At 43.5% G+C, this 18,740-nt stretch overlaps 1 protein-coding gene across 2 annotated transcripts; it reads left to right on the top strand.

The window, feature by feature from the left end:
- The first annotated feature begins 46 nt into the window (after positions 1-46).
- myom1a (myomesin 1a (skelemin)) lies at positions 47-18,413 on the top strand. 2 transcript variants are annotated; one of them, XM_084008735.1, is made up of 38 exons: positions 47-202; positions 1,478-1,718; positions 4,568-4,708; positions 4,838-5,024; positions 5,115-5,272; positions 5,441-5,533; positions 5,678-5,766; positions 5,917-5,961; positions 6,360-6,521; positions 6,624-6,785; positions 7,116-7,257; positions 7,486-7,685; positions 7,770-7,826; positions 8,276-8,400; positions 8,476-8,659; positions 8,777-8,951; positions 9,725-9,846; positions 10,805-11,001; positions 11,099-11,225; positions 11,798-11,982; positions 12,112-12,226; positions 12,459-12,615; positions 12,743-12,849; positions 13,131-13,175; positions 13,341-13,477; positions 13,558-13,702; positions 13,911-13,970; positions 14,052-14,119; positions 14,245-14,370; positions 15,009-15,092; positions 15,367-15,454; positions 15,536-15,574; positions 15,780-15,885; positions 16,682-16,845; positions 16,947-16,983; positions 17,241-17,263; positions 17,592-17,647; positions 17,806-18,413. In XM_084008735.1, exons 2-38 carry the CDS (start codon positions 1,531-1,533, stop codon positions 18,073-18,075), a joined length of 4,566 nt encoding a protein of 1,521 aa, XP_083864861.1. In that variant the 5' UTR covers positions 47-202; positions 1,478-1,530; the 3' UTR covers positions 18,076-18,413. The 2 variants fall into 2 exon arrangements, with proteins under 2 accessions (XP_083864861.1, XP_083864862.1); XM_084008736.1 differs by lacking the exon at positions 15,009-15,092.
- The last annotated feature ends 327 nt before the right edge of the window (positions 18,414-18,740 follow it).

The raw sequence follows: 18,740 nt of genomic DNA, 5'->3' as shown, positions 1-18,740 counted from the left end.
CTGCCCCAGCCTTAAAAGGTCCTGACGGTGTCTTGTGCATTCTGCCGAGTGGCAGCCTTATTTTGGTCCAGTGGACTACCGTCCTGTCCGCCGCCCTCACCCTGCTGCTTCGCCCGGATCTCAACTTGCTTTAGCTGCTTCTGGAATAACACTCCTTTTCTCTTATTTTCAACTACTGTGGATTGGTGGATCCTTAGTTTTGGTGAGTGATATATATTTATTTTTTTAATTTATTAATACATTTCTAATACTGAGAAATTGTTATTCTAGTTCATGGTCATGGCCTGTCTCATTATTTTAACCTATTATTATTATTATTATTATTATTATTATTATTATTATTATGTTTAATAATGTGTTTTAATTCAGATATTTGTGTGTCCCTTATACTAACAAGGTTTTGTTCATTTCTACCTTGTAGATTAGACTGCATGTGTCATTAAAATGATATTTAATCCTAAAAGTAAAGCTCATCTATCATTAACATTCGCTTAACCTGCAATGCTTTTAAGACTCAGATCTTCTCTTTGTGCACTCTGTGCCCTTCATTGCTTATGATCCATGTTTAATGTTTGTATCTCCTTACAAAGAGACACACACACACACACACACACACACACACACACACACACACACACACACACACACACACACAGTTCATGCTGTCTGTTGTAGGTGTGGCTCAAGGATCAGAAAATACATTTGGAAGTCTTTTGTCATAAACCTTGGTGGTGGTGGATCTGTGGTTACGTGATGACGGGCCGATGCCCAGTGGGAGCTGCTCATGTTGTCATGTGTAACCTGAGCAGTACCTGGAGCTGAAAGGATTCGGCGATTGATCAGTGATCAATATTCATTTAAGTCATCTCAAATGGGAATATTTACTTCTTTTCTATAACAATTGAGACTCTCGGTTGAAACAAGCATGTCAATGCTGACTATAGTTAATTGTGAATGGTATTTCTTTAACCCCTTATAAACCAAACAATTATTTATTTAACCCACAAAAAAATCAATGGCTTCAGTTGAGTGTTACATCAGTGAGCGTTGTGTGTGTATTACGTGTATATCTACTGATTAAAGCCTCCGAGTAAGATCCCCCCAACATATCAGCTTTGGATGTTCATCGTTCGCTGGATTACATCACACCACACTTTGGTCTTTCATCACCACATCATCACTTTTATAATCCCACCTGTGGAGGTGATTGGCGTTTAAATTCTCTCTTTAAAGACACAAAACCAACACAAAATGTTGTGAAATCTAAGTGTTTTATTTTAGCTGCTGCTTCCTCATTTAACACATTAGAAGTAGAGCTTAACCAGCACATTAACTGCTCACAAAAAAAACCCAACGCCATCTTAACAACTTTACCATCGCTTCGCCATCTCTAATATCTAATCCCCATCCTCCGCCTTAAACTAACCCCTGGAATCAGACATCGATTTGTCGTGATAACAATGAGATTGATTCACAGAGCTGGTTAAGTACAGAACAGTCAACATATAAGTTGGCGGCGTGGCCCTCAGGATGTCAGGAACCGTACAAGTGACGCAGCAGCAGAAGCAGCTGCATCATCATCATCATCAGCAGCAGCAGCATCAGCATCAGCATCAGGAGCAGCAGCAGCATCACTATGAGAGCAGCTGTTACCTGAGCACCAAGTCCTCTGTTAGCAAGCAGTCGTTCTCAACATTCAAGAGCAGCAGCAGCAGTCGGTAAGAGGAGCGACCTTACCTCAGCTTCTAATGCTGTTTGTATTTGAACACGTAGTGTTCTCCTTGAGGCTTTTAAAGAACAAACCATTTTAAAGTCTATTGGGACCGACGTTAAAGTCCCAAGTCAAGATACATGTCTCTGAATGTATTTACTTTTCAAAGTTCTGATAATTCCGATGCAAAGGCCTAATAATTTAATATTCCATGACACAATCCAATCCCCAATTTTAGTGATCCTACGTTTCACCAAGTCAAACCGTGTGACCTGGTTGTGTCTGCTCTCAAAACCTATTTCAGGTTTTTACGGAATTTGAAATGAGTCGAACGTCAAACGGGTCAGTCCAAGTCAAGACTGAAGTCCAATCTCAATCTCTTGAAGTGGCACTGTCGAACACAGCACCTTAATAGAGTGTGTGTGTGTGTGTGTGTGTGTGTGTGTGTGTGTGTGTGTGTGTGTGTGTGTGTGTGTGTGTGTGTGTGTGTGTGTGTGTGTGTGTGTGTGTGTGTGTGTGTGTGTGTGTGTGTCACTGGCTCTTGTCAACTTGTAATCGTCTCACAGTCTCTTTGTCCTTGGAGCTCGGTGTACACGTTGGAACCACGAGAGCTTTCTAAATGGGGTCAGGGGAGGAATTTCAGCTGTAGCGAGGTGCTGCCAGATATATTCATGGAGCGCCGAGTTATTTCTGTCAGCAGGACATGAGACTTTAGGCCATTAGCTCCACTGTAAAGACACTATGGAAGTCATGAAATTGTAAACGGTTGTACTTTGGCTTCCGCAGACCTTTTAATACTTAATAGCTTCTAAGCCAGAATCCACATTTACTAGTTTGTTCTGCTCGTCATGTTATTCTTGGTCCTACTGCTTGTTGCTCCTACTTTATTAGAAATGATTGATTGCATAATTAAATTAAAAAAAACTTTATTTAAGACATTTAACGATTCTTAAGTTGACTCGTTCCCGTTGACTTTCAGGTTGCACGTTGACAAACTGCTGTGATTGACACTTTGCTGTACAAGGATAAGTCAAGGAATATTTAAATAAAATGTAATACAATTAATATTTTGAATTATACAACAGGTAGTTCCGACCGGTCCCAACCGAGCAATTTGATTGGACAAGAGACGTTCCATGAGTGCTGATATACAGTATAACAGCACTGCGACTTTTTACAGACATAATCACTCCGCTGTACGGGCGTTCTAATAACCGTTATTAGCTAACGTTACATCAGCTGTTAAATAGCCTATCTTAGATTGTGGCAAACTTTGCACGGTAAAGATGGACATATTTCCAAAAATAACATTTTTTGGAAAATAAAAAATAACATTTTATTTTCCAAAAAATAAAAATAAAAAATAACATTTTCGTAGGCACGAGGCCGCTGATATACAGTACAACAGCACTCCCTCTCGTGTGATATTGCTTAATTATACTCAAGTCTGATTGGATATCCTGTGTTAGCTTTCAATGTCAATGTGAGTGTAAATCTGATGTTCTCTATAATATCTTTGTAAATTTTCTGTTTTGGTCTTTTGCAATTAAGTTGCACACAACAATAAAATGGCGACACAAAATAAGGCGAGCAACAACAACTGAACAGATTAATATAAGTTTGGTACTTTTATGAACCAAATCTTAAGATTGGCACTGACAGTCGGTTTATCAGCAGTAAAACTTTCATACCTTTGGCTTTCTTATACACGGATCCTAAGACTTCCTCTCAACAACGCTGGTGACTCAGCAGTATATAAATAACTTTTTGACACTGTAGAAATCTTTTGTGAGACTCTCACCATCTGTCTGTCTGCTGTGCATTCAGCCTTCTCCGTCGACTTGATCCCACCTTGCCAGCGCGGAGTAGACTTTATCAAAGCCACGTTCCTCAAGGCCTAACGGCGAGACCAGGACAGATTATGAATGAAAGCAGCGCTTTAGAATGAACCTTTCCGCCCTGCTGCATGTCGCCGAGTTCCAGCTGCACTTATAGACCCGTCTGACAAGCAGGCCTGATGGGTAAATGAGTCAGAGTGTAATATGGGTCAGGGTCCTTGAAGATGGATGGAAATATCTTCCATTTCTGAGGATACTTGTGAGCGTGTCTTTATATAACCAGCACACATCCGTACTCGAAGACAATGAATGGAAACGTTGAGTATTTGTGTCATTTTTTCGATTTAACTGCAGGTTTGCATTCTTTCCTTCAGGCGTCTTTTATCTCTATGTTGTCATTATGAACAAATATGCTATATATTGTTGCGTTTAAATGACTTTGTCTGCTTTGAGTTCAATTAACTACATGCAGTTGTGTAATGTTGCTTATTCTTATCCTTGTTTTTACTTGTACAATGTCACCAAATATTTATCTTTAATGAATTAGAACAATATAGTCAGCGATGAGCTGTTAGTTTTTAGCACTTGTCTGGTTAAACTCCAAGAGTTTAAATAATACAAACGGATACAGGAAAGTATGTTCAAAATAGCCAAAACCAAAAATATATCAGTCCCTGTGTGTGGCGCCTCAGACCCAAGCCTCGTTGTTACTACTGAAGACATGCATCTTTGAAAATGGCTCACAAGTTATTTATATTCTGGTTTTTAAAGGCTTTGTAGTTTGTAGTGTATTTGTCTGAGACGGTTTTCTGCCACAGATTAATTAACGTGTTTACATTATAGCAGCAGAACTTTGTGTCTTGGATGGACACAAAATAAACGATGGAAATGATTGTATTTACTGATAACAAGAATAATATTTAGGCTTGCCCTTTAATGGATTTTATGTAAAAACAAAAGACTAACTCTATTTGTTTGTACATTATGATGTCTGTATTTGTTGTCGCTCGCCTCTAAGCGTGAAGGCCACTGTGAAGACAGAGAAGGGGAAGCAGGTGGCTAAACTGAGCCCTCTACCCAAGAGAGCCAAACGCACGTACCTGGCGATGGACACGGACAAGGAGGTCATCGGCTACGTCATTCCCGTATTCAGAGCCAAGTGAGTGACGGCGCTGCAAAAACACACCTGATACTCTCAAATGCAAAGTGATAAATGTATGAATTGCAGTGTGTGAGATATTTTCCAGTCTGAGCGGCTCTCACATGCTGGCGGTCTGTTGTGCACCAGTCACGATGTGGTCCGCGGTCTGATGGAGGCCCAGGAGGAGGAGGTGACGGAGGAGGGCATCAACTACGTGGCCATGAGGAACCTGTTTGTCAGGGAGGCCAGGGAGGCCGTGGACGTCAGGGTGGTGAAGAAAACCAGATCAACGCAGATCAGGGAATCCGCCGTACGCCTGGAAACGAGCAAGATGGTAAATGCTTCTCATATATGAATTTATTTCATTTTCAAATAATCAGGTCTTTACTCACACGAGGCCCACAAATGCTCACGCGCTCCACAGATGGAGGAGTGGTCGGAGTTCCGTAAGAAGATGAACCCGGACAGCCTGACGCACGCTCCAGAGTTCATCATCAAGCCCCGTGGACAGACTGTCTGGGAGGGCATGACCGTCAAGCTGCACTGCACGGTGGCTGGATGGCCTAAACCCAGGATGGCCTGGTAAGACGCCACCTTCTCTGAGTCACCAGGAAAAAAGGCTGACTAGAGGCGATCCGTCATGCGTGTGTGCCATGAAGAAAGTTTCCATCCAAATCTGTTTTCTACACACACGCATAACAAATCATCTGCAATTACTTAAAAAAATAAAGCCGCTGTCATTTTCTCCAGGTACAAAAACAACGTGCTGATTGATGCCGAGGCCCACTCTGAGAAGTTCACGGTGGAGAACAGCTACAACATGCACTCCCTGGAGATCAAGAAGTAGGTAATCATCGAGCTGCACGGCCTCCGTTAGAAGGAACAGATACACAACAAATATACAAAAACGGAGTCTTTGATGTCGGAAAATATCGCTCCAAAGAGATGCCGAGGATTCACCACATCTGGCGTGTTTTCTATTTTCAGCTGTAATTTCTTGGACACTGCTCAGTATCACGCCTCTGCCCTCAACGTGAAAGGCGAAGCTTCCCATGTGGCTACTATTGTTGTCAAAAGTAGGTAACCTCTCTCTCTGTTGTCTGTCTTCTTCCTCAGGTTAGAGGTCAAAGTTCAAAGGTTTAATTTGACACTGGAAACAGAACTTAATTTTCTGCCTTACTTAATTGTTGTGATACAAAAAGGTGACGATATATTTTCCTCTGCAGGGTTCCAGGACGGGAGTGAAGTGGGCCCACTTGATCCTAAACCACGTGAGTCACTTTACTTTCTTTTTCTTTGTTTATTAAGTGAGACAACTTTATTTGTATGTTACACATTTCACATGTCGCATACACGGGGTAATTAAAAGTGCTCTACATAAGCTGAACGCTGCATTAATCAGATATTTTATGTAAAGAGCAGAAATATGTAATGTCAAAAGGCTTTGCCAAGATGTGAATCAGAAGAATTTAACTTTATTTTCTGATTGTTTGATGGCAGTTACGTCCTAAAGCAAAAATAAACACATACCTCCTCACAGACCTGCGGGAAGGTGCCGGGTTTTGAATGAATGCACTGCCGCGGCCTGCCTGCTCTCAGTGTGTGCCCGTGGCTCTGCTCAGTCACCGACAACAGTCGTGTTTTTAATGCCTTTGTTCTTCCTCTGCAGATGGTTTCTGCGCGGAGCACGGTGTCACCTTTCAAACAGCCATCCTTGACAAATTCGAAGTGGCCTTTGGCCGCGAGGGAGAGACGTTGAGTCTGGGCTGCACCGTCATCGTTTATCCCACTGTGAAGAAATACCAGCCGGATGTCGTGTGGTACAGAAACTGTGAGTAGAAAAAGAAAATGGAAACAGCATTTGACCTTTTTGTAAGTCAGTGCACCATATGCAACCAGTCACACGTCGTTTGTGTTTGACTCCTCCCCTCAGCGGTCCCCCTGAAGCCCTCTAAATGGGTCCACACACACTGGTCTGGGGAGCGAGCCACCCTCACACTAGCCCACCTCAACAAGGAAGACGAGGGCATGTACAACCTGCGTGTCAACACCAAGTCTGGCTACGATTCCTACTCTGCTTATGTGTTTGTCAGAGGTAAGAAAGATATTAGACCACCTCGCACACAGAGACTCTCTGAGGTGGTTTCCTCCGAGGAATGTCGCTTCTAAATCTGTCAGAAAAGATGCCACGGAGAGTGTGATCTCAAACAACAATGGGCAGATTTATGCCTAAGAGAGAATCCTCAGAATGCCCTTTAATGTTAACAAGATATGAATGAATCCATCATATCGCTGCCACACATGCTGCGTATGTAGGTCAGAAAATGCAAACTGAGTATGTAATGGAGATCAGCCTGATTTAGAAACTCACAAGTGTGTGTGTGTGTGTGTGTGTGTGTGTGTGTGTGTGTGTGTGTGTGTGCAGATGCCGATGTGGAGGTGGAGGGGGTCCCTGTAGCCCCGCTGGATGTGTGCTGTCATGATGCCAACAGAGACTATGTGGTGGTGACCTGGAAGCAGCCGGCGGTGGAGGGCAGCAGCTCCATCCTGGGTTATTACATCGACAGGTTGACGGAGATTTCTCATTCATTCTCACCTCATTACTGTGAAACAAAATGATGCCGTTTTGTGAGTTAATTCTGCAGCCAGCTCAAATTCCCTCCTATATTTCCCAGCCATCTTGACAGACCTCTCAGATAACTAAAACACCCACACACACCTGTCAGTCAGTCGCTGTGAATTCCAACGCCGCCTTGTGGGTGTTCAGGGATCTCACCGTGTGTTTTCCGGTGCAGGTGTGAGGTGGGAACTCACCACTGGGCTCAGTGTAACGACGCCCCGGTGAAGTTCGCCCGCTTCCCCGTTACAGGACTGGTGGAGGGGCGTTCCTACGTGTTCAGGGTGCGGGCCCTGAACAAGGCGGGAGTCAGCCGTCCGTCCCGTGTGTCTGAGGCCGTGGTTGCCATGGATCCCTCCGACAGAGCCCGCCTCAGAGGTGAGACGCCCAGCGGAGTGAGACGCTGCAGAAAAGACGACAACTGCACTGTTCCTCATGTATTTCTGTTATTGTTCCCAACAGCTGGACCCTCAGCCCCCTGGACCGGGATGATCAAGTTCACAGAGGAGGACCCCACTGGTACGACAGCTTCACACACATATTCTCTGTTATTTCTATGATGGAAGGACAAACATACGTTTCATACTTTTAGATATTTTCATTTCCAGATGTGTTAGCAGTTAAAAGTAAGAGTATCGAACTGTCAAGTACCAAAAGTTCAGTATTTTGAGTCTACTTTACTTATTCTCTACATAGATATTGATATAATAATAATATTATATTATTCAGGAGTGTTTTTATAGTTATAATTTTAGACATATTATTCAGGCAAAGTTCTTGTATGGGAGCATGTGAGAGAAGTTATAAATATATTTTTGTTGAACGGGTTTTGTAGGAAAACATGATTATCGAAATAATGTAGTAAAAATAATATTGTTTTTTTAGTACTGCATGTTTTTAACGTTAACGAGCCCAAGTGACTTTAAGTGCAGTCACCTGTATGAAGCGACTTCCTCTTGCCTCCCTAGTGGGCGTCGTCCCCGGGGAACCCTCTGATGTGGTGGTCACTGAGGCCACCAAGAGCTACGTGGTGCTCGCCTGGAAGCCTCCGGTCCAGAGGGGTCATGAAGGAGTCATGTATTTCATCGAGAAGGTAAGCCATCCACACATTGGTGCCACTTGCAAGCAGCTCGGGCTCTTCTGACACGTCACTCTCTGTGGACCACAGCGTATTTCGGGGACGGACGCCTGGCAGAGGGTGAACACCGGCATGCCGGTCAAGTCTCCCCGCTTCGCCCTGTTTGACTTGGCGGAGGGGAAATCCTACAGCTTCCGCGTGCGCTGCTGCAACTCCGCCGGTGTGAGCGAGTCCTCCGTGTCCACCGGAGAGATCACAGTCGGAGACAAACTGGGTATTTATATTATGTGCAGGTGTTAAAGAATCATCAGACTGCTGGTCCTTCCTGCAGTACGTTCTGTCTGATCCTGTCTTTGCTCACTTTAATTAGTCTTACTTATTTTCTTAACAGACCTGCCCTCAGCTCCAGGCAACCCTGTGGCCACAAGGAACACCGACACCTCAGTGGTGGTCTCCTGGGGGGCCTCCAAGGAGGTCAAGCACCTGGTTGGCTACTATATTGAATACAGCGTGGTGGGCACCGACGAGTGGATCCCGTGCAACAACAAACCTGTCAAGCAGACCAGGTAACGTGGTGTTAGAGTAGAGGGCAGTCTTAAAGCCACTAACGTTCAGTATCATGTCATGCTTTTGTATAACTAAACGTCTGAATCTTTAACTGCTGTGTTAAAATTGCAATTTCTCACTCCGGGCATTTTGGGTTTTTTTTAAAATATATTTTTTACATAATTTTGGCAAATCCACACGACATTCAGTTAACCTTTACCCATTCACACACATTCATACATGGCACAGCCTTCGGGGGTAATTTGGGGTTCAGTATCTTGCCCCAGGACACCATTACAACATAAAATCATATCATTTTCCACCAGATTGAGCACTTTTCTCACATTTGTCCGATGTGCCATTACATACATTTTCCCTGGTTATCTCCTCAAAAATAAAAAATGCATCCAACTTAATGTTAAGATAAGATAAACATGTTGTTGCTAAAGATTGACCTATCCCAGACCGTGAAAAAAAGATCCTTCTAGCATTTATTATTACAAATACTATTTCTTTGATCGAGGCATTATGTAAAAACATTTTAAAAAATTTTTAAAAAATTAAAAAAATCTTGAAAAATGTAATAATATTTGGTAGTGATGACCATCAAACTGAAGTTGGCTCAAATATTTAAAACAATATTAATTGACGTGGACTGTCATCTATGGACATCAGAGCAACTATTTTAAATTGAGGTATACATTTCAGCTCTTACAAGTTCTAACTCTTACATTGAGCACATCAGAGTGTAAGGATCATCTGACCCTATACCCTTTTGTCTGAACTGTTCCAGGTTTGTGTGCCACGGCCTGACCACCGGGGAAAACTGCGTGTTTCGGGTCAAGGCGGTGAACGCCGCCGGATACAGCCCGAGCTCCCACGATTCTGACGCTGTGGTTGTGCAGGCCGCCATCTGTGAGTCTCCTCACAACTCGTTTCCATTATTCACTCTGCCTGCAGCATCCATGCTCCCTCCTCCTGCTCCCCCCCCCCCCCCCCCCCCCCCCCCCCCAGCTATTTTTAAACATTTATTTATCCAGGGAATTATTGCTGAGAATGTCAACTCATTTTTGTTTTTCAACGCATCGACACACACGACCTGCAGCCCTCTGCTGACCCCCTCTTATCTCATGGACCTTGTTAACCTTCATCACTGGTTGTCCTCTCCTAACCCAACATTTGTAATCATTAATCACAGTTACTTTATAAATATTCTCTCAGATTCTGCTCTCATACAGTTGGCTGCCCACATATCTCTATTTCCTGGATATCTGGACGTTCATGTGTGCATGTGTTAACATGTGACTGCTGGTTTATATATCTGCATGTGCCTGCCTGACATTCTCATCACTAACGCTAGATCTTGTCCTCTTTTTTTGCCGTTTCCCATTCCTTTCTGTATAAGTGAAGTTAAATAACAAGGTAGATAATGCTTCTGCTGTATGCAGGTGTTGATTTCTGTATACATGTGTTTTTGCCTGTGTTCTGTTTTGCTATTTGCCAAGGTGAAGGCTAAAATGTTGTGTTCTTAAAGAGCATGAACCTAATGAGAGTCTCCTCTGGCTTTGGGGGATTGTCGTAGCGTGAAAGTTATCCTGCTTCTGGCCTTGACTGTAAGTACTTCATTCGTTACAATGACCCTAAACAAAAAGTTTTGCTTGTGTGTCCAAAGCATGTAGCATGTTCAACTGTACACTAATGACATCTAAGATTAATATGTGGCTAATGCCATCTGTATGAGATTATGTATTAGATTGAATTTTTCATTAGAGGGAAAACAAGAAACGTGGATCTGAATATCTGGAAATGATCTTCTTTAACACACCTTTTCTTTTTCCATAAATGTTGATCAGCTTACATCCTTTCTTCACAGCCGTCCCTGCAAAGCCCACCGGTGTGACCATGCTGGCGGCTGTAAGGGACTACATGGATCTGACCTGGTCTGAGCCGACTAACAACGGAGGAGCTGATGTCAGGGGATACTTTGTGGACTACAGGACTGTGAAGGGAGACGTCTTTGGGAAATGGCATGAAATGAACACCAAGGCCTTGACTACCATCTCCTATAGAGTACGTTTTGTTTATTTCAAGCCCCCGTTGATAAAATATACCGTGAAATAGGTCAAATAAATGACTTGAATCCATCATCTGCGTTTGTGTCTTCTAGGCTGAGAACCTGAAGGAGAACGTCTTCTACGAGTTCCAGGTCCGTGCTATGAACATGGCGGGTGTGAGTAAGGCCTCTCTGCCCAGCGCCACCGTGGAGTGCAAAGAGTGGACCATTACTGTTGCAGGTATATGCTTACCAGAACTTTGGGTCAGTGGGAATAAGAGAGGAAAGATGGTTATTGGAGTAGCAGGTAGATGGAAAGTGTATTGGCAACTATTGATGATCAATTCATAAATTAAGCTATTTTTTAAGCAACAATGCAGAACATTATCTGTTTCTAGCTGTTAAGATGTGATTGTTCACCTTGTCTTTTGTAACTGACGTTTTATATATCGAGTAAAGAATCGTCTGATTAGTCAGTAATAAAATTAATTGTTAGTTGCAGTGATGGAATAAAAGAGACTGAGCCCAAAAATGTTGAGACAGTTGTCAGTTACCTCACTTTGTATCGGCCACAATGAAGATACAGTAGAAAAGCCGATTCATGGGATCATAAGAATTCATTTAAAAATGTATTTTTAGCCTCATTCTTTAGAAAAGAATGTAACCTGCAATCCATTCCGATACATATATTTGAAATATAAACATTTTTAATCTGTCTTAATTTTTTTTTACTGGATTTGTATTTTTTCTTCCTCATCAAATAGATTTTATTTTTGTTTGAGAATCAGTCGTTGTCTCTGTTCATGCTCCAAGGTGCTCCTCTCGACCTTCATGTGCTGGAGGTGCGCGACACCTCCGCCGTGGTCCTCTGGGAGCCGCCTGCCTTCGATGGCCGCACTCCTGTGAACGGCTACTACCTGGACATCAAGGAAGCGTCCGTGGGAGGGGCGGGCTGGAAGGCCGTTCACGAGAAGGCCAACAAGAGGAAATACATGAAGGTCAGGATTATGAATAGGTTTAGTTGATCTCCTTGAAATGCAGCATCTCGTGCGACGTGTCCACGTGAAATAAAGATGATGGCGTTCTTTGAACTGTCTCTCCCTTCCTCGGCTCGCGTGCTGATTCAGGTGACGGGTCTGAAGGCCGGTACTTCCTACGTCTTCCGTGTGCGTGCTCAGAATCTGGCTGGAGTTGGAGAGCCCTCAGCAGTCTTGGGTCCAGTCTTGGCCCAGACTCGCCCTGGTGAGTGTGTGATTGTTATGTAACTCACACATTCGGCCGCATAGTGTTCCTACGCAGGCCTGAACATTCTGTAAAAGTAGGGACTATGACTATTTCTCGATAGAGGAGTTAACTTTTTACGCAGCTCTAGGCCGACTGTCATGCCTTATGTTTTATCATTTCTTCCTGTTACAACTCTACTAGTGACACACACACACACACACCATGTAACAATTTACCCTTCTTTCCTCAGGCAACCAAGAGATTTACGTGGACGTGGATGATGACGGTGTGATCTCCATGGTCTTTGAATGCTCTGAGATGAAGGAGGGCTCTGAGTTTGTTTGGTCCAAGAATTACCAGACTATAACAGACACCTCTCGCCTGACTATTATCACTGAACAGGGCAGGTAAGTGTCCACGTGTCTAATCTCCAACAGTACATCCAGGGAGTGTAGCGAGATTCTCGTTTGCTTGCCCGCTTGTGTGCGAAGTTGATCCTGTTCTTCCTCGTACATCGTCGCCCCTCCTCTGCAGGTCCAGAGCCATCTTCAACAGTCCCTCCCTGGAGGATCTGGGCACCTTCTCCTGTGTGGTCACCAACACTGAGGGATTCTCCTCCAGCTACACGCTCACCGAGGAGGGTGAGTCTGCTTGAAACTTGATTCACATGTTATTTGTTTGGGTGACGTTAATGCTAAAGGTGTGAGAAGGACTGCCTCGGTTATATCCTGTATCAACAGCTGCAATCAGATTGACCTCTGTGTCTCTCTGGTGTGTACAAGTGTTTTTGTCTGTGAAGAACTCAAATTATTCAGCATGTGTCTGATAACGTACTTTTCCAAAAACCTGCTCATAATAGAGGAGTTGGTGCTGAAGGGTTTTGACATTCACCCATTGTGCTGCTGCTGTTGTTGTTTGACAGGTCTCAATCGTCTTCTGGACATCAGCCACGACCACAAGTTCCCCGGTGAATATCCCACCGCATCACATTTTATTCATTAAGTGCAGACACAGTTTTTATTATAGCAATTACAATAACCATGGCTTGGTAATTGTAGTGCCTACATAGCCATCTAGATTAATGCACAGTGCGTAATACAAGAGCTTTAAAAATAAATGTGTTGTTCTCCAGTTATTCCCTTCAAGAACGAAATGGCCATGGAGTTGCTCGAGAAAGGTCGTGTGCGTTTCTGGACTCAGGTGGAGAAATGCACTTCCGCCTGCCAAGTGGATTATGTCTTTAATGATGTCATCGTCGCTCAGGGAAAGGTAGGAATCGTGAGTTGCCCGTCATGTCCTCCCCGTGAGTCCGCAGACTGATCTCATCGGGGGTTTCTCTCTGTGTCCAGAAATACACAATGAACTTCGACCAAGCCACCGGCATCATTGAAATGTTCATGGATTCTCTGGAGATCACCGACGAGGGAACGTTCACCTTTAACCTGGTGGATGGCAAGGCTAAGGGTACAACCAGTCTGGTGCTCATTGGAGATGGTAAGACCACCAAAGCAGTTTTTTTTTTTTCATTAATTTTAATTGTGGGTATATGGAAGAGAGAACCCAACAAACAGATTCACACTAGAAGCCTTCTTCTTCTGGGTGGGTTGCATTTGCTGCAGTTACAGCGGGTGTCCATTGGGGGGCAGCAGACGACAACCTTTCCTTGTCTGTCGGCTGATTTTCTGATGCACTTTTTTTGCAGAGTTCAGGGAGCTTCAAAAGAAATCTGAATTTGAGAGAGCAGAATGGGTCAGGAAACAAGGTGAGTGATCTTACTCCCCTTTAAATTAAACACTAATATAAACGTACGCTTCGATAATCACTTTTCGTTGACTATCCACAGGTCCACACTTTGTCGAGTACCTCGGCTTCACTGTTACTCAAGAATGCAATGTGCTGTTGAAATGCAAGGTAATAAAAGTCGCTGTAAATACTTGTACTGCTGTTATTTGGGGGGCTGTTAAAGCTCAAGCATCACATATGGTTGCAATGCAGCTGATTAAACTAAATCCCATCTTTCTTCTTTCCCTCCGCAGATAGGAAACGTCAGAGCAGAGACCGAGATCACCTGGTCCAAGGACCACATTGAGATTACAGAGGAGGATGAGGAAGCAAAGAAGATCGAGAGGCAGGACGGCGATCTGACCTTTAATATCGGAAAGGTCAGCCCATTAGACAGAGGAGACGTGCGTTGCGAGGAGTCGTGAGCTTTACATGTAAAGAGCTAAAAGCCATGCTTCTGATGCAGCTACGCTAACACGGTAGACCTAGCAGCTACGCTTTCCAACCATCCCTCTCTGACACACAGAATCATAAATGATGAAACGGTTTTAAAAATATTCACGTTCCCGAGTCCTTGCTGGAGTGCTGCTGGAGTCGGCACGTCAGCATGTCGTATGTGGGAACCAGAATAGCCTCCGTATTTTGGAGCTTTTACTTTGAATTCTTATTCTGATATTCTACATTTTGATATTCTGGATTTGTAGGTCATGCTTTTCAACATTTATGTCCATATAGTGTCAATACAGTATATGGTGTATCTGTGTGTTTAAGTCATATACACTTCATTTCTAACACTGTATTCAATTTAACTCATCTGGCCAACTTGCTAAACGATTTTAAAAATTGGGAAGTCCTAATTGGGGATATTGATCTGATCAGTCAGTGTCAGTGCCGATGAAGTTATATTGATGTTTCAAGGTACCTGTACATTGAAACACGAGCTCAGGAGAGGTGGCCCGTCCATCGCCACTCCTGTTAATCGCATTTGCATTAACTGACTTATCTGTCTAATTCACAGTGGGTTATTAAGCAGGAGAAACCGAAAGGAAAAGAAAGGAAAAAGCCAACAGGAGAGGATGTCCCCCCGCCACCACGACCCAAAGTCTGGACATAATCTATGCTGCCATAAGTTGACGCCTATAATATCTCCATGTGTCCTCCGCGTGTCACCTTTTACATGTTTGCCTCTTTACACGCCTGCAGCATCCCGGGCAGGAGAAAAGCTCGCCTTTTCTGCTCACCTGTGTCCCCTGTGTGGCTGTTCTACTGTCTTATTATCTGTCCCAAGAATTCTACTGTTTCCCCATCTGTTTGATTTAGAAAGGAAGTCGTTGCTGCCTCAAGGATTCTAAAGTTGCTTTTACTTCCAACTCTAGATCTCCAAGACGGACGCGGGTATTTACGAGGTCTTCCTGAGGGACGACAGAGGCAAAGATCGCAGCACCTTCAATCTGACGGATGCAGGTGGAGTCTCTTTCAGGAATTCTTTTGGCGCCGTCAGTCTTTATTTGTGATTAATTGCTGTTCGCATCCTCTTTTCCCCAGGATACCAAGCGGTAATGAATGAGCTGTTCAGGGTTATTGGTGAGTCATTAAATATCACATCAAGCAGAAATGAACCAGAAGGATTAAACAGAAAGAAGCACATTTACAGATTTCCTCGACTGCATGAACAGTTACCAGCTAGAGACTGAAATATTTAAACACATACTGTATATATACATCATTAATCCATATGGTTTCCATGGGAACGTATATAAACTCCTTCCTTTTGTCATTTTCCCTGCAGCCAACTCCTCCACTGAAGTCAAGGTCGTCAGTACTGAACATGGCATCATCCTCTACTCCGAGGTCACGTACTACAACGAGGAGCAACGTGTTGGTTGGCTCCACAAGTATGTAAAAATCCTCCTTATATGGGACTCACTGTATTATCTCCTGTCACATGAAATATGCAATCCTTTTAAAGCTTTGTAGCTTAATGCATGTAGACCATGTGAAATAATGGACACAAGAACATTCATAGCGTGAAAAGCAAGGTTATTTTTCACCTGCAGTCCCTGGGTAGCTTGATATTATACATTAATATAAGATGAACAAATACACAATCTGACTTTGTGAACAAAATATATCAAATATCATGTTTCTCCAACAGCCAATTTTTCAGTTTCTACCAACAGGAACAGGTTGTTAAGTCTCAAATCAATCGGCAGGGTTTTGCAGTCATGCGATTCTCGTAAAGAAAAGACTTTTTGTCAGACCTTCAAAGCCTTCATGTGTACGATCTCAGTATGCTTTAGGGCTGTTTGTCTGTGACCGATTAGCAAAGTAATGAGAGGGAGAATCATAGCATTCATAAGTACGTTTGCCTCCGTAGTTAAACCGTTTCTCATGTCTTGTATTGCACAGTAAGGAAGTGTTTAAACGGGACTATTTTGAACATGATTGTCACTCTCCGCTCTCTTGCATAACCTTCTCATGAATTGTATGAAAGCACATCTGAAGATGGGGACAAAATGTCACAGACTGTTAGTGATGAAGGCCTCATGTGTCAGACCTCTCATTCGAGGATGATTGTGCAGATTTTTAAGTGTTGACAGCGATATCTGCTCTCGCTTCTCAGTGTTCTTGTTCCTTTTCAGTAAACAGTCCAGCTTTAATTGATCTCTGTTCTCCCCGTTTCTCCATTAGGGATGCTAAGATCTCCGCCTCAGAGAGAGTTAAGTCTGGGGTCACCGGAGAGCAGCTTTGGCTTAAGATCAATGAGCCCACTGAGAAGGACAAAGGCAAATACGCCATAGACATCTTTGATGGCAAGGACGGAGTAAAGAGAGCCTTTGAGCTGACTGGCAAGGGTGAGGGGAAGTTTGAAAGTCAAACAAGGAAGATGCTTGCTTTAAAAAAAGGCTATTTTTGTGTAACTTGATAATAATAAGTTGATTTTCTTTGGCTACAGCATGGGAAGAGGCATTTGAAGAATTCCAAAGGCTCAAGTAAGTAAACAAACTCATCTGACTCAATCCTCCTGTTGTGTAATTCTGTTTGAGGAGGATGTTTACACAAATAAATACCAACAGTCATCACAAACCTAAAATAGACTCTTTGTGAGGTCATTCAGGCCCTCAAAATACATTTCCTGGAATTGTATAGAATAAGAACGGGGGGGAAAAAAGAGTATGCAACCTTTCTGCCCCGCGATACCGTTTTAAGATGCTTCTGACAGCGTCCGTCTCCTTCCTTCCTTCCGCAGGGCGGCGGCACTCGCAGAGAGAAGTAAGTGTTGTTCTTTGGCTTCACATTTCTATTTACGTGGAGGCTATTTCAGTTTTACTATAATTTTAAACTAGTGTTGGGTGGAATTAAAGATGCATGAGTGTGTCACCATAAGATTGAGATTAAATTGCTCTATTTGAGATTGATATTTTTGAGATGTGCAATCGACGAAAGGCCATTTCCAGCCACACCTTATTTAAAATATCAATATTGATATGATGGATGGTTCATCTAGCAGGTTGACAGTCAGCGGTGGTTAATACGAAGGTGTTAACAGGCAAATGCTTCACAGGTCGTTTCTTGACTCTCTCTTGTATTTCTTATTCAGATCGCGCCCGTGTTGTCGGAGGCTTGCCAGATGTGGTTGCAATCCAAGAGGGCAAGGTAAATGAATGAGATATACAGTGTGTTAACACTCTCTGTCTCACCCCCTCTCTCTTTACCAGTATCTCATCGATCGGAGCCTCTCTTTTCTCTGAACTCTCTGTAATCCAACTTTAAGACGCACATCAAACCCCTGAACCTCCTCTCATTCCCTTTAGTCCCTGAACCTGACCGGCAATGTCTGGGGCGAGCCCGTACCTGAGGTGAGCTGGACGAAGAACGACAAGGAGCTGGTGTCTGACGAGCGCTACCAACTCAAGTTCGAGCACGGCAAGTTCGCCAGCATCACCATCGCCGCCGTCACCACGGGCGACTCTGGCAAATACGCCCTCCTGGTCAAGAACAAGTACGGCAAAGAGGCCGGCGAGTTCACCGTCAGCGTCTACAACCCAGAGGACGAGGACGAGAAGAAAGGCCAAAAGGCTTAAATAAAGTAGTGAAGATGAACGACTGGGCTCCACAGCCTTTTTACCCCGGCACATGGCGGTGCGTCGGGCAGTTTTACTCCTGCTGCCTCCTCCTGCCTCTTTCATGTGCTGGGCTAAAGGGCTTTGGGGCGTTGCTTGTTGAGGAAGCAAACAATGAATGTGATCCAGAGAGTGTGCTTACTAGTTGCTTGACATGTCTTCTGTCACTTCTGAAACCTCTCAGCAGTAAATGTTTAATCAAGGGAGATGGTTGACCTGTCTTCAGTCTTTGTTTTAGCAATGAAGGCCAGCTTTAAACTATTACAGTGTTACATTTGGAAAACCTTTGACCTCTGAAATCAAGCTATGCACTGTAAAAAAATAAAAAATACATTAAAAAAACTGATGTCATGAGCTCCCTGCCAGCTATTTGCTGTTCTATTCAAACAGCTATTGCGTTTGCAATTGTACTGTGGATATTGTTTGTTATTATGTGCTGTTGATGAACTGAACTGTCCATTATTACAACCGTTTGTAGAGGAGGTGGAGCAAGTAAACTCTGATGTCATGCAGAAAAGACACAGCTGAAACTGGTTAGGTCAAGGTGTCACACATGGCCAAGTTGTAAAGGCACGACTTGCATACTTTTGGAGGTCTGTCAACAGAGTGTATCAGATAAATGTGTT

This window comes from Eutrigla gurnardus (assembly GCF_963514095.1).
Source record: "Eutrigla gurnardus genome assembly, chromosome: 4".
In the NCBI taxonomy this organism is placed as follows: Eukaryota; Metazoa; Chordata; class Actinopteri; order Perciformes; family Triglidae; genus Eutrigla; species Eutrigla gurnardus.
Note: the sequence above shows the minus strand (reverse complement) of the source record. Positions and strands in the feature narration are given on the sequence as shown.

Excerpts from the sequence above, each read along its gene's own strand:
- myom1a (XM_084008735.1), top strand. The coding sequence starts at position 1,531 with ATGTCAGGAACCGTACAAGTGACGCAGCAGCAGAAGCAGCTGCATCAT. Across the intron at positions 14,371-15,008 it reads TGACCTTTAATATCGGAAAG|TGGGTTATTAAGCAGGAGAA; the intron begins GTCAGCCCATTA and ends TCTAATTCACAG. Across the intron at positions 15,575-15,779 it reads TGAGCTGTTCAGGGTTATTG|CCAACTCCTCCACTGAAGTC; the intron begins GTGAGTCATTAA and ends TTTTCCCTGCAG.